Below are 15,769 nucleotides of genomic sequence, written 5' to 3' on the forward strand. Positions count from 1 at the left end.
TAACCCTTCTGCTGCGCAGTTAGGGTTAACCTTCTTAGTTTTGCTTAGGTCTATAGGGACTGAACAGCGTGAAATGACACACAAAAACCTGACATGGCACACCGAAATGTTAAAAGTGGCGTGCTATTTATACACCATTCCGTGATATCACATTGGTATGCCTGTCCTTATTTATGATAGCAGTTAATTATACTCTGAAACAGAAGAGGCGCCTAATCGCACAAAAACACACATTTTAAACCATACTGTATATCAAAAAGTTGTAACTTCTAAAGCGGTTCCAGTTCATAGTATTTGACACCAATATGGAAGCATGTTTGGTGTGAATTAAAATTCTACTGTGTATTTGTGCCCAAACTATTTGTGACCCTTGTTTTTCAGCTTTGGACAAGCCTTTTTTGGAATTCTTATTGTAGGTGGTTTTTCAACTGTTCAACACAGAAGGAAAAATGTATTTGTTTGGAAAAGAATCAGGGCCACATACATAATGAGAATATTTTCATTAGATTTTGTTCCTACTTTACAAAATCCGTGAAAACATCACATTATCTAACAACTCAGCCAATGTGTCACACATGTTCACACTGAGTACTTTCAAACCCTCAAGTGGGATAAATCAGGATTATGCAAATAGCAAATCTTTGATCTTTGCCGCAATAGCTAAATTGCGGGATGATGGAGAATCTCACTGTAGAAGGAAGGAGAAAGTGGCTGTGTACTTTACCATGTTAGCTTCAGAGATGTGGTCAATGCTGGCCACTTCAATAGCCATGGCCACATTCACTGGTGGACCTGCAAGGGGAGAAGTGAGAAAAGAAAGCAAACCTGCCCCCTCCCCAATTCAAACACACCCACACACCTTCTCTGCTCATTCTGACTCCATCAGTGCCTCTCACTCCTCACTCCGACACCCATCTGTTTCCCTCCCACCTAACATCCTCCCACGTCTCAAACACTCCAACAGTGCATAGAGATTAAGAATTATCCAGTTTAACCATGCTAAGTGGCACATCGCACTGTGGGCATTCATAAACAGCAGTGGGCTTTCATGGACTCGCACAGAGTGAGCTTCTGCCAACATGCACGCACACACACACACACACACACACACACACACACACACACACTGTAGCATTTTCACTCAACAGTTTGCCATATGATTAGCATGGAGTGTGCCTCTGTGATCAGATGCTAGAGGGCAGAAACTAAGGGGGAGCTCACTGATGCAGAACAGAAAGGCTATTTATACTGAACATTAAGGAATCATACATTACCATTCCCCACAATTCAACACCTTCCCACAACAATTTCTAGATAATCATATTCACATTTTTATTAACAATTAGTGTGAAGGGTGTTTATTATACACCAAGGTCAGCAGGAGACCATTTAAAGGTGATGCAATAACAAGCATTTTTTACTAAAAATCCTCCAGTGGAAGTGTACAGATTAATAATACATTTGTAATAGATACCTTATTTTCAAATTAATGTTTCGAAATGTTTGCAAAACCTCTAAGGACTGTCTCACGTAACAGAGTCATAGTTGTTTGGTAGGCATGGAATTTAACGGTGCAAGTTGCTTTGGACAAAAGCAACTGCAAAGTGAATGTAATGTAAATTAATGGAATGTAAAAATCTTTTCCAAAATGCAATTTCCAAACAAATGATTTGTTTGGAAATTGTGTGCATTTTTGGATTTTTGATTTTATGTTCCCTACAGCAAGGTTGGTAAAATAGGTCCATATAACATGTTTCTTATGCATGTCTCCCAATAAATTAAATTGCTTGTATTTTAATTTCCAACTATGTTTTTGTACGTCCCCTTGCTCACGCTGATTATCTTGGATTGTGGAAAAAATAAAAAATTTAACAATGACAACAATTCAACAATTTTTTGTGAGTGAAAAGTTACATTTGTGCCTCCAACAAGTTGTTTCCGAGATGCAAAACATTGTTATGAATCCTTTTTTTAATTAATGTTATTGTACATCTGTATTTGCTGTTTAACAAACTTTACACTAAAAGGCTATGGGATGTGAGTTGAATGAGGGGAATTGCTCTAAATAACAGACATGATTCCTCAGTGGTCATTGTAATGGTACATCAAGGAATGCAGCCACCACATGATGCTGTGTTATGATGGTCTGTGTAGGCGTGCAGTGCACAGGGCAGTGTGTGTGGTGATAGTGGTGCTCCTGCTCCACATTTTCACCTTTGCTCAGCTGAGTTAAGCTGTGAGATTGAGAAATCTATCGCTGTGGTCATTGGATGTTTCACATTTTGCAGCCATTCTTAGCAAAGTCTCCAGAGTGGTGCTTATTGTTTGCACCACCCATATCCCTCTTGCCCTTGAAGGGCAAATGCATCAATAATCCCCTCAGCAAAGCTTCTCTTCACCTAAATGTGTCCTTTGATGATTCGCCTTATGGAAGAGTCAAAGCAAGTATTTACAAGGTAAATACAGTTTTGTTCTAATGTCGTGCAAAAACAAACAAAAAACAAAGAGACCTCTAAAGATAATGGAATTGGGAAATGAAATGTGAACATCCATCTTGCAGTAACTTGATTTTTGTGATGCTAAGGATGGCTGTAAATGTGAGGGGGTGAAATGCAACCCAACGCCACGAGCAGTAGATCTCATACTCACCTCCTATCCCAGGGCGAAAATTTCTGGCATAGCCCTTCATTAATTCATCCAGATTAGGTAACCAGGATATTTGAATGTCTGTACCTACATAGTCTCCAATGTCACTCAGCATGGCCCTAAATGAGACAAATAGCAAAAACAGCAGCCTTCAGTGGTCATCCAGTCACACCATGTGTACACAGGAAAGTCTGGTATAGACTCAGATAGAGACCAGAACATACACAGATAAAAACAAGACTCTAAATGTGGGACAATATTAGCTTTTGGTCAGGGGAGAAGAACCAGCTCTAAACACAACAATGACATATTATCCTCTTATAAAGTTGTTACATGAAAACATGTTAGCAATAAGATACCTATTTACACATCCAGCAGACTCAGAGCAGCATTAGCATTTATGTGGAGTTATGTTTTTGTTTTCTTGCAAAATGTCCAATGTCCAACTCTCCTTTCAGCTCTGTTTTGGTCTCCACAAACCCCTGAGAAAAATGTCTGTCTCTTTAGCTGCAAATGCTTCACCAGCAAGTAGCTAACTGATAGCTTACAGTGGATTTATCACAGCCTATTCTCTGAAAACTGTTGCCTGCTACTGCTGGAAAATAGGTTGATGAAGCAGTGGGACTGGACCAATCAGTAAACCAAAACAAGGAGATAAGAGGCTAAAATGCTGCAATGAGCTGAAAGGAACTGTAAAGTTGGTATTAATTCTCTGTGAGTTCATCACCACAAGCAACCCCTTTTACAACACACAAATAAATTTTAACTATATGGTATAATTCATATTCTGTTTTTTAAAACACGGAGGGGTTTAACAAAACATGACAAACCTTTTTTAATGAGGTTTTTATTTGTCGATTTATCTTCAACACACACGTGACACAACAAAATGCTTTGAAAATGATTGTTCATACACATTATCATTCTTGAACAAACTGGAGGATTATTATGATAATGTGGGTTATAGGGCTGGACTGTTAATCTGGCATATTGGGCATTTGCATGGTGGGACAACGCACTCCCTCCATCTCTACCCCTCTGTTCCCAGTGTCAGAAGCGTGGTTCAGAGCCAAAAATCTGTGGACGGTTCAAGGTGTCAGAATGGAAACAAAGTACAAGTGAGGTGAAGGAGGAGAAGCTCAAAAAGAAATCTTGAGGCAGATGCCAAAAAATGTGCCAAAATAACCGATATGTTTCTTACCGGAGCTGCAGTAGCTTCAAGATATGCTGCAGTACCTGATAATGTGCAGGCATAGGCACTTGAAGGAGCAATGGATAGCTATGGCCATTGCCTGGCAGAGGAGGAGGCATGTGACAGCGTAGCAGAGGGACAGAGTGACCATGACAGGACCGAGGGATACACAGTGAGCAGGAGGAGAGTGTAGGTGAAGCTGTAAGCATGGAGTAGCTTAACAGGGACTTGTAGGGAGGCTGATGATGATGATGACGAAGTGAGACCATCACCTACTGCTGGTAATCACTCAGTCAGTGTCAAATAGCACAGCATAAGCTATTTGGCATAGTTTTGGTAGCTAGCACAGTTCCCTAACTCAGTCGCAACTTTGGCTAACTATTCTAATGGCTGACTAGGTGATGATATTTCATGAGCATCGCGTTAGCTAAGCCCATACTGCTGTGAGTGACCTAGGTCTATATGTATCATGATAAAATTATTAAGATTATTAGGCTTAGGGTTACCTTGATAGAGGCTACAAATGTGTAATGTGGCCTAATTACACAACACCTGTAGCATACTGTGTTAAAATTAACGAACACTTATGTATGTATTAAGAAAAACATTATTTAATTTATTTTCTTCCTCTCCATAATTGAATAAACAGCTATTTGTTTTTTCCCCACTGTGTTTTTGTTGAAACTGTACCGCTTTGCAGGGAATTCTGGACTTAATAATGACTTGAAATGATACTGTAACTGTTCTAGCAGGGTGTTTTTCTTTGATTACTTGTACTTCTACTTGAGTATAATTTGTGTACTCCACCTCTTTTTACCAGGGAGTCAGTAAAATGCGAATGAGTACACTGGTTTACTTATTCACAGCACTTTACTATGCAGCTTTATAGTGGTTTGGGGGAATATAACAGTAGGTACACATATTTAAGGGGACTTCAAGGATGGTGTATTAGTGAGGAGTGTCTGACCAACTGTGGTGGGCTGCCTGGACCAAAAATGCCCAGGCCGATTTTTTTGTCCCAGTCCAGCCCTGGCAGGTTATGTTATATAGTACTGCAAAAATACAAAACACAACTCAAATTTATTTTGGTAGATTTTATACTCAATATCCATATGTCATAAATCTCTCACATCTTTTGTGTTTTTTATGTGTGAAATGTGTTCGTATAATTGCTTCATAAAATGTTTGATTGTATTCTCTGTTAAATAATAGCACTGTATTTTTATCTATAACTTGAATGATTATGTGTTATCATTAGCAGCATGTCGTCTGAATGTGAGCAAGTAGCTGTACTTGTATAATCATATGAAAACCACATTGGTTAAAGCCTGGCAGGCATATTTTCTTAAGTAGTGTCTCTTTTTTTTGTCCACAAGGAGGCAGATCCAAATCTACCAGTGTAGCTGCAGATTACACACAGCTCAGACGGAACATCATGCTGTGACATGCAGGACATAAGCCTCCAAACATTTTTAATGAATGAAAATATGTTATTGTGAGACTTTATGTTACTATTTAATAAGACTTTAATTTGGAACAAGTTTGGACTTCTACATTTCTGTTTCTAGTTAGTGACACCTCAATTTAAGCAATCCTTATGTATCCATTCCTCTAACTCTCTCAGGAGGGGAATAATAGAAAAATTTAAACTATTTGCTGGTATAAATGGACTTCCCTGAGGACTACAGGGGCCACCCGGAGCCCATGCTGACAACCACTGCCTCAGTGTAGGGTTTAACAAGAGCAGCACAGCTCAGATACCACCAGGTGGCAGTTTTGTATACCAAAACAGCAAGTCTGTAAACAAATACCATGCATACATACAGATACCATGCACATATACTGCATAGTACAGTGTGGACCTTTATGTATTTCAAGTTAAGTCAAGTCAGTTACACCCTGTCATGAGAGACAATGTTTCAACACTATAGTCATTCAATACAGCTAGGGGTATTATCCATTAATATTTTCATACGTACACTGTGGTACAGAATCGAATTTTAGGGGAAATACTGTCACCCAGAGTTGAAAGAGCTGGCTGATGTTCGATAAATAGAGTAAATTAAAGGTTTCAGAAAGAAAGGTTTCACTGACATTCAAGGCCACAAAGCCTGGATCGAAGGTGTTATTATTGACCAACAATGAAAAGACATTCAGTGACCTTTGAAATAAGGCTGACATTTGAAGAAAGGCGACTTCCTAGAGAGCAAAAACATTACACCCACAGCTACATGGAAAATTGACCTCCGCAGCAAAACAATGTGTAACAAAAAATAACTGCATGTCTATATAAACAGTATTTCTGCCATGTCTTTAACATTTCCTTAGGGAATCCATTTTGTAGTGGCAGATTTATTTTTAGCCTGGCAATCACTGTCATGTCTGAATTAAATGGGAACACTGAGTGAATTAATTAATCACTATGTGACTCCTGGATTTCTTCTCTAATTGGAAGTTTCTAAAAGTGGAAATAAATAATTTTTCCTTCAAGGAATCCGTTAATATACCAAGGTCAAACAGGCCTCCTTGAATGGAGGGATGAGAATGCGTAGAAGTGTGTGGCTGCTATGGACAAATCCTACTGTATTAATCGATTTATTAACTAAACTATTGCTGTGATCAGACTAATCGGTTTACTGAGGTATTACAGTATTTTTGTCTGTCTTACTTTACATTTAAAATGCCTGCAGTTTCCCACAATTGTCACAAATTATTCTACTATGAGCTTCTGTTTATCTGTTGGGTCCTTATTGCTGCTCATACACAGCTCTTCTTCTATTTATTCTAAACACACAATATTTCACTTCCTGTGCACCAGAAGGTTTTTAATCCAAAGGACCTAGCAGATGCGGTCTGACGCTTAAATGTGAAAGCTTTTATCGACAGACTAAATCTTGTATCACTGATTTTAATCAATATCTACAAACCAGCAAAACGGACATTCATTTGAAATGTCACAGATACCACTGTTGCTACTCTATAAAGAGCAGATCAGATTTTCTCTGACTCTGTAAATTAATGTTGTTTGAGAAAAATGTGAAAGTGCTTACTTCTTGATTTCCTGACCTGACTTAGCATTTTATGACCACAAAAACCCAAACAGAAACGCTCACATGCAGTTCTCCAAGGAATAGAAATGTTACTGTATGCTGTTAATAGACATGCACGGGGTTGAACATTTAATTGCTCTCTATGGAGATTTACTAAACATTTGCACCTCTTTATTTTCTCGCTCCTCCATCCATGACAAACAGCTGAGAGAGTGTATTTCCAGACGCTCTTCTTCCTTCTATATTTCACTTTTATTAAATGTTTCTCCCGAGGCCTGGATTTGCACCCGTCTGTTTATGAGCTAACATTAAACAGATGGGGAGCGGAGATGGAAGAGAGGAAAGACAAAGAGCAGCAGCCTCTCTCAAATTTATGGCGTCTTTTTGTGAAATGTGCAGCACACATTAACAAGCCTTATTAGTTTTATATACTGACACTGCTAGTTACCTGAACAAGAGACGAGTGCCAGTGCCTTGATCGTCAATCTGTGACGCTTTGCTGTTTCATTAGTTTTATTGACAATGATGTGTGATGAACAGCATTGCAAAAGCATCAAAATCCATTTGGAAAAATCATAATACACACATAAGCGAGTCGTACATATTAACAGTAAGCTGCCATTTATAATGTGTGTGTGTGTGTGTGTGTGTGTGTGTGTGTGTGTGTGTGTACTGTATGTGTGTGTACTGCATTAATGGACAGTAACAATCGTTTGCTTTTCATTCAGTATTGGTACTCTACTAATGTTTCACACATTGGACACTTAAATATTATAATATATACAGAAGTGTCATACACAGATACTTACACATGACTACTTAAACTGACTACTACCTAAATTAATTGTAAATTTCTTCCTTTATATCCAGTTGCTTGATAAAATACATTGAAAATGAATTTATCCTTTACTGGTTCTCTAATTTTCAAATGAACTCCCCACTGAAGTCAGGACTACAGTCTACAGGCTACATCTCAACAACCCTTGCTAGCACTTGTTTATGTATTGTTTCAAAAACATTGCTAAGCACTTACACTGAGCATGCTTTTAGCTATTTGTTTAGAAGGGATTCACTTGCAATTTACAGTTTTGTATGATGTGTAGCTCTTGCTCCTACATGGTTTGAATGCACTTATTGTACTGTAAGTCACTTTGGACTAAAGCATTTGCCATATGAATGTGATGTAGTGCAAATAATGTTCTTTCTCTTTCCTTCTCGTTATCATATAGGCAACAAAAAAATGAGAAATATTGCAAGAAGGTTTGAGGTTATTAGGAAATAGATGAATGATTGAAAGTGTGCTAATGGAATAAAATGTTGGGGGTTTTTTATGTGTATTTGTCCAAACTTGAAGAGGTCAAAACTCTATTTGAACTGTTTTAATCCAAAATGTATCCTAAACTGTGATCATATCAGAGATTCAAGTGGTTTGTGTAGCAGAGGAGCACATAACAGGAAACTGGGGGCTAGAGGCTCACAGAGTTGTCCCAAACAGGTTAATCTCCATGCCAAAAATTAGGCATCCAGAATGTCACTTTCTGAATATTAGCAGCCCAGTAGTAATGCAGGAAGTTGAGAAGTGCAAGACCCCCATCTATCTTGCTCTTTGCTAAAAATGCCTTACAAAGCTGAAGAATTTGTGCCAGAAGAATGTGGAAATGTGTTTATTGAACTCTTCAAAGAAAGATTTTGGTAGAAAACAGGAAGTATTAAAATTATTTTACGTTTTTGGCATAATTACCATTTTAAAGCAGTTAATCCTGCCTGCCGTTGAAATGAGGAATGATGGCTAACGCTGGTTGTCACATAGTCTCCAAGGTAAGTAAGAGTGAGGTACCACTTTAAAGGGGAGTCCAGTGAACGAGAGTTTGGATGCATTCGCATTAATGGTGAAAAGTATAATCTTGGCTGGATTAATTTTATGTGCGGATGCAATGCTAAAGGATGTGATTATATCATATAAGTGCAGTTGGAATTGACCTAAGCCGATCAGAGCAGTATGGTAAGAGATCATCTGCATACAGAGACAGTTTAGGTGCATGGTCTCCCTGCTCAAAACCTGTAAAAGTGGCCAGGTCACTAAGAGCAACAGTTAAAGGTTCTATGGTTGGTCAAACAAGAGGGGCAGAATCGAGGTAAGCCAGGGCTGAAGCCAAATATTCAAAGAGCTGTAAATAAGTAATCGATTTCAATGTGATCAAAGACTTTCTGTGCATATAAAGAGATCTCTGGGTTAACGCTTGAATTTGAGTAAACTAGTCACCGAAGGTCTGTCTACCTTTTTTAAATCTTGTTTGATCCGGATGTATGATTTTGTGCAAAACAGTCTCCAGGTGCAGAACTAAAGCTTTGGAGAGTATTTTATTTTTTACAATAGACTACATTTAGACTAGGCCTATACAAGTCACACTTCATTGGGGCTTTGTCATTGTCATTGAGGTCTGAGATCACAGCCTTAATTAAAGTGGGGGGGCAATGACCCTCTGCATATACTACGAGCAGCACAAGTCTTATATTGCCGGCAAATGAAGAGGTCAACACTCTCAACACTTACAGAACAACAGACTGGCTTGCGTTTCAGTTTGTGGTCTCCTCTGCTTCTATTTGTCCAAACTTCTTTCTCTTAAAGGTAGTTTCCATTAAACATGCTAAGTAAACTCCACCAAGGACTGATGCTGAGACTGTCAGAATGACTCGCCTCTAAGTAAAAGTGTGTCACGACAACCCTGTCTCTTACATTAACACCCTGCCAACTTACATTTGTATACTGCTAATTTGTTTTGCTAAATATGTTTTGACTATAATTGCAGCATGGACAATGTCAACTGACAATGTTTTTTTTCCAGTGGAGGAAGTGATACTTCATGTACCACACAGCGGTCATAGGGTGATTATGGGGGTGGGTGGTGGGTGTACAAAGCACAGAACCTTGACAGAGTCCCACGATAAATTTAGTTTAATAAAACACCTAAAAGGGACGTTTTTGTCTTCTGTGGCTCTGGAAGAGTTTCCCAAAGCCTAACAAAAGAACACTGATGATGTCATCAGGGTTATTGAGTTTTTGATTGATTGATTTTTATTTAGAAGGGACCATGTGAAATTAATAACATAAATGTAAACATTTGATGCATTACACCAGAGTTAGCCTTAGGCTAATTTACATCTGCAGTCCCCAGATTTTGATTTGTATACTACTAATTACTAACTAGAAAGGCGATTTTACAAACCAGAGAAATAGAGTTTGAATGACGTGGACATTGACCAGGCAGGCAACCAGGGATTAACGAAAAGATGCTGATGGTTACATTATGGAATCCAACATTTTTGGAGCTTGACGGACTAGAAGTAAGGATATCTTGGATATATTTTGTTATAAGGAATGTATCAGTGTATCTGTATGTATTTATACTTATTTGATCTTTTTGCTCTAGTATGCTCTGGTATTCAAATATATAGTTTAGTTGATGCACAGGCAAATGCAGTTAGTCTAGCCTGCATTAAAGAGTTGATTTCCAAAACTCACTCAGTCTGCTTCAGGTCAAAATCAAACAAAATACTCCAATTTTTCTAAACTTTATCAGAATTTTTATTAGAATATTATTAATGTTCTAAATTTGAAATATAATTAAAAATTCCTTAACATTTCTCAAAATGCTGCAGGGCTAATGTTCAGGTCAGTGGGTCTCCTCTGTTATTTCAGAGAGCCAGAAAAATCGGAGCTTCTGCAAATTTGAATAAAGGGACATTTTTACTTGCTTTATAGCTTTCATTATTGGATGTACAGCATGTGCGTCATGTTGCCACACACTGCTCCTATAAACTAACTCCTGGACTAAACTAACTATACTTTCAGTATTCTGATTATGGGATGAACTGCAAAGCATGCAAAACATTTTCATGTACTAGTGTTCACAGCACTTGAAAAACTCCTATTTGGAGTTGATATTTACAGAATGAATTTGTTCTTATTTAGTACCAGAGAATATGAAAGATCCTGTAGCTGTTGCTTCAGTTATTTTTGGTTAATTTGGAGGCGCTCTACTTTTAAGGGAATAACTGATAATAATAATAGGCTACAATATGTTACTGAATAATTTAAGGTCAGACATCGCTGAAAACTGTGATTTTGGTTGCATCCATCAAATGAATCAATATACAGAATATTTATCTATAAAAAATAATGAACAATTGCTGGTTCCAACTTCTCAATGTGACCATATGCTGCATTTCTGTTTTATACTATATTGTAAAGTGAACACATTTGAGGTTTGGTGACTGTTGGTCAGACAAAATAAGCCATTTGAAGATATAACTTTTGACTCTGGGCATGTGATGAGTTCTCTTCTTCTTTTTTTTAATTTACTAAGCAAGAAATTACTTAAATTGACAATATAACAAAAATTGTACAAACTAAAATGTCAAATTTAAAATTGTATTTATACTGCATCTTTAATTTATTTATAGTTGGGCTAACATTTGTCAGTTTTTAAAAACATGTGGTTAAATTACACATTTAATCGTGGAGTCAGTATATAAAAAAATCTTTCAAGTTTTTGCTAAATCTCCTTAAATATGCCCCCCAAAAAAGATAAGATAGGGCTGTCAGATTTTATGTTATAATTGATGATATTTTGAGAGCATCAAAAAAAATCCTACACAAATGAATTAGTATTAATTAATTAATGAATTTGGTAATCAGAATTTGAGCGTATTAGATTACAGAATTATTGGAATAAACTGTTTGTTTTTGTTGTGTACATGTGGTGCGTCACCTTATTTTGAGAAGGAGGCTTTTAGTGGAAGCACTGAAGTGTCCCTGTACCACCTCACCCTGCTGTCAGAGCAGAGTACGGCTTTAGAGCTAGTTCATGCAGCCAAAGGAACATGATGAAGTCAATGTGTTATTGGGAAATGTCCTATCTGGACAGCACTGGGGAATCATCTGCTGACTCAGTCCCTGACATATTAGTTAGGTGCACTCTGTCACTTGAGTGCAGGTTTAAGGACAAGTGTGACAGACCATACAGATCATGAAATGTTGGGATTAAGTCATACTGCATCACATCTTGCTAAACTATAATTTGTCCACGTTTGGACATATTTTATGTGTATACATAAAAGCAGAATGTCTTCCGTCCCACCTCCTCTACCTGTCTTTCTGAATAGCTGAAACATACTACTGAGCTTTTCTGGACAGTAAAATATGATGAAATTGTTAGCATTCAACAACTCCAGCTCCCATGCAGAGCCAGATCAACATGCCAGGGGGGCACCAGGGCACAAATGAGCAGTGGGTTGCAATTGGCTCCTAATCCACAGGAGACACACGTTAGATTAGTTTTATTTCGTTATTTTATTATTTTTTCATAGGCCCAGAAACCAACCAGTTCTTCTGTTGTGGGTTACAAGCCCTTCTCTCTCTTTTTTGTGTCAGTTGTGTGGTAATTTGATTAAATATAAATATGTCAAGAAATATGCACCATATGAACATAATATCACCCGAAACAATAAATATATTGAAATGTGGTTTAGAATTTTTAACAACAAATTTGTCAATCAATTAAATTACAGTAAACTAATTAAATCCTTACTGTCTGGGGCTCCACGGCAGCTGGTAATCAAGATTTTGTTGATAGTGGGTGTACGGTTGGGATGGGAGCTGTAGTTGCATATACCTGAAATAATCAGTGTGTGTGTTATTTGTTGTTTTGGACATAGTTTAGTCAGATTTCATCCGGACTGTTTTAGTCTCATATTGCGACACAGGGTTTTAGAGATGACTTTTGAGATACTCTTTGTTGCCTCCAATCAGCATCCATTCACTTCCACTTCACATCCTAAAGCTGATGATACACGGGGCAACTTTTTGAGCAATGATGCTGGGCAGTGTTGCTAGTGGCAAGTCCGACTATGTTTTGAACGGATAGCGGTGGTGCGGGGCAGATGGCGGAATGGTGGGGGAAGGGGATTACGGTAGTAATCTTTACTCATTACCATTGACGGCAACGTTGCCCAGCATCATTGCTCTAAAAGTTGCTCTGTGTATCATCAGCTTAAGACAGCTGGGTGTTGTAGTTTTTAGCAAACATGATTAAAAGAGGAGTAAATAGTGCATTTGCGGGGGACTGTTCAACAAATGCACATTTGGTGTGCTATTAACAGCATTAAGATTGTGTAAACAGAAATAAAAAACAACAATGAAGCCACAGAGGCATAAGCTATACAGTATCAGCCTTTAGATACACAGGCAAGACTTGAAAGATTGATTCATTGTGGATTTTAAACATTTTGAATATCACCAGCCTTACCACTAAGTATCTACTGTATGATTTTATCAAGGCCAAATTGACCAATGAGCCACAAAAACTTTGTGTTCCTTCAATTATTATTTTAATATTTGATTGATTTACATACGACAACTACATATTCATTGAACACTTTACACATTAAAGTTTAAGAATAAGTTATTTCCACTGTGGTCTTCATATGGTCCAATAAACTTCAACTCTCGACTATAATCTCTTTGTTGTTAATTAGATCTTTTATTGAGTACATGTTCTGACTCCATCAGGCTCACAGTTACAGTTCTGCCACCAAAAACATAATCATACAAAATACCCTCACTCTCATCTATTGTGTTAAAACAAGCAAGGAGATTTGTTGTTTTTGGAAACATCTGTAACCAACACCAATACAATCTGTGTACAATTTGTTGGTGTTCTATATTCTTAACACTTGTTCTGTTTGAGGTTCTGTTGTTGTTGTTGTTACCTCTATTACAGATATTAGACTATCAATTAGATACAGACTATGTTTAGTGAAGTGAAGGCTGGGTATGTGACACTTCAGCTGGAAAGAAAGCTGTGAAAATTACGGGAATTTCACTAAGAAACTTTTGTGAAATGGATAAGCGAGGAGCTAAAAAGAGAACCAGAGTAATTCTGTTCAGCAGGGGGAGTGAGGAAATGAAGCAGTTTGCAACTTTCAGCCACCAAAGGCAAAATAGCAACGTGTGTGTGGGTGCATGATTTTGTGCTTGTAAGAGAGAGAGAGAGAGCGCTGACACATAATGAGGTGCAAAAAAAAGCCTACACTCTGCATTGTTCTGAGAACAAAATAATAACAGCAGTGACTAGAAGCAGGAAAATCCAATTACAATAGCTATTACTCCCTCTACTGGTGAACAGCCAAGAGGGACAATGGAAGCGATTTGCCCATATTTCACCCAAAGCTAAGTAGCTTCACCCTTTGCCCTTTTCAGAAGAGGCGTTTGCCAGCATATGAGTTTTGGGGCTCAGAAGTAGATGCTGGTTATCCTAAGAACTGGGTGCTTGTGAAAGCTTATGTACAAGAGGATGAGTGCATTTCGACTGTACATAGGCCTCTATTGAAAGCATAAATATAAACACACTAAAGTTTGCCATGTTGTTTAGATGCACCTGGTTTAACCAGCTGACAAAAGCATACTCTTTTGTATTCAAGAAATCTGTGTAAGAGGGTAATTTATAATCCTGCACAATAATGTCAGTCAGTGGTTATTATGGGATTAAATTATTAAAATAAAAAATGTGGCAACTGTGTAAAATCACTTAAAATGGCAGTGAACTTCAGTCTTTTCATTACCTGCAAATCTCAAATTTTAGATATATTTGAGCAAAAAATAGGCACCAAATAAGGTCTTGAAAATCGAATTCAGTGGCACATTTGTGATGGAGCTTTCCATCTTGCATTCCCTTGCTTTTTTAAAACTCTCCAAACTGGGCATCTATAGGCTATTGATTATATGAGGGGCTGCTCAGTTTAACTGTAGGCCTACTGTGTTAGTCCTGTAAATGGCTTAACAAAGAGGCCTGTTCTAATCCAAGTGCATCATGGCACCATCTGATATTTGACCCCTGTGACACTACCTGCTGCCCAAAATCGCACCAGCTCATCTCACCTGGCATTCATCTCCATAAAAAACAATCACGTCTTTCTATGCATATGCATTATGCAAATAGTGTCATCAAGTCCATGTCCCCGGTGGTAAAGCAGAGGAGAAAGCAGACTGGGTTGTGGGTGTGGAGAAGTATTTTTATGTAAGGATGTAGAGCCATGCACATACATAGACCTACTTCGTTAAGCGTACTGCACAATAGGCTATTAATAAGGTACAGTCATGGGAAACCAGACACAGCGATCTTTTATAGGCTAATTAATTCTTCTTTATAAAGTATAGCCTAATTGATTTTTGGTTGCTGATTGGATCGTGACTTGGAACGCTGTCCTCACAATGTAACCTAATCCTTATTTTTAGGGGTTAATCGCCCGCTCTGATCAGACTTTAAGTTTGTGGTTTATTCAACTTTTTATTCACCTATTGAATTTTTCCGATCGTAGTGGCCTAACAAGACACCTGCAAGAAGTAAAAGGTTGATCTCACCTGGTGAAAATATCTCCCACGAAGAGCAGGGCGAGAGTCGACAGCAGGAAAGTTTGGATTTCCATTCCACACGCTTTATGATAAATGATTAAGAGAAAAAGAAGTTTCCCGGAATGGATATCGACGACAAAGCCGGAGTTTTATTTTAGTGCGCTCTCCTCGTGATCCGGCGCCTCCGAGAAGAAAGTAAAGTGTGGTGCTGATGCTGCCGAAGATGCTGAAGAAGATGTTGATGAAGACCCCATGATCAGCTCCCAAATTCGTCCGCGTCCAGGAGCCCGCAAGAAGAGAGCACACCGAGGGAAAGGAAAAGTCCGACCGCAACAACGAGCCGATCCAACGCTGCCGCCTGTCCTCCAGCGAGAGAGAGAGAGAGAGAGAGAGAGAGTGAGAGAGGGTTGGGGATGAGGAGAGTGAAAGAGAGAGAGAGAGAGAGAGGGGGGGGGGGGGGGGGGGGGG

The 15,769-nt window shown here is 38.4% G+C and overlaps 1 protein-coding gene across 3 annotated transcripts in view; it reads right to left on the reverse strand.

Moving 5' to 3' along the window:
• The window catches only part of gabrd (gamma-aminobutyric acid type A receptor subunit delta), a 26,956-nt gene that overhangs the window by 8,561 nt on the left and 2,626 nt on the right, over nt 1–15,769 (reverse strand). The window contains exons 2-4 of one of the 3 annotated variants that reach the window (XM_046056283.1): nt 15,311–15,659; nt 2,734–2,765; nt 725–792 (exon numbers count right to left, since the gene is read on the reverse strand). In XM_046056283.1, coding sequence (XP_045912239.1) covers nt 725–792; nt 2,734–2,765; nt 15,311–15,375 — 165 coding nt within the window. In that variant the 5' untranslated portion in view covers nt 15,376–15,659. Of the gene's footprint in view, nt 1–724; nt 793–859; nt 2,626–2,649; nt 2,766–15,310; nt 15,660–15,769 lie in introns of those variants that run through there. The other 2 variants (XM_046056282.1, XM_046056284.1) reach the window with 2 other exon arrangements.

The sequence above is a fragment of the Micropterus dolomieu genome, linkage group LG08, assembly GCF_021292245.1.
Source record: "Micropterus dolomieu isolate WLL.071019.BEF.003 ecotype Adirondacks linkage group LG08, ASM2129224v1, whole genome shotgun sequence".
In the NCBI taxonomy this organism is placed as follows: Eukaryota; Metazoa; Chordata; class Actinopteri; order Centrarchiformes; family Centrarchidae; genus Micropterus; species Micropterus dolomieu.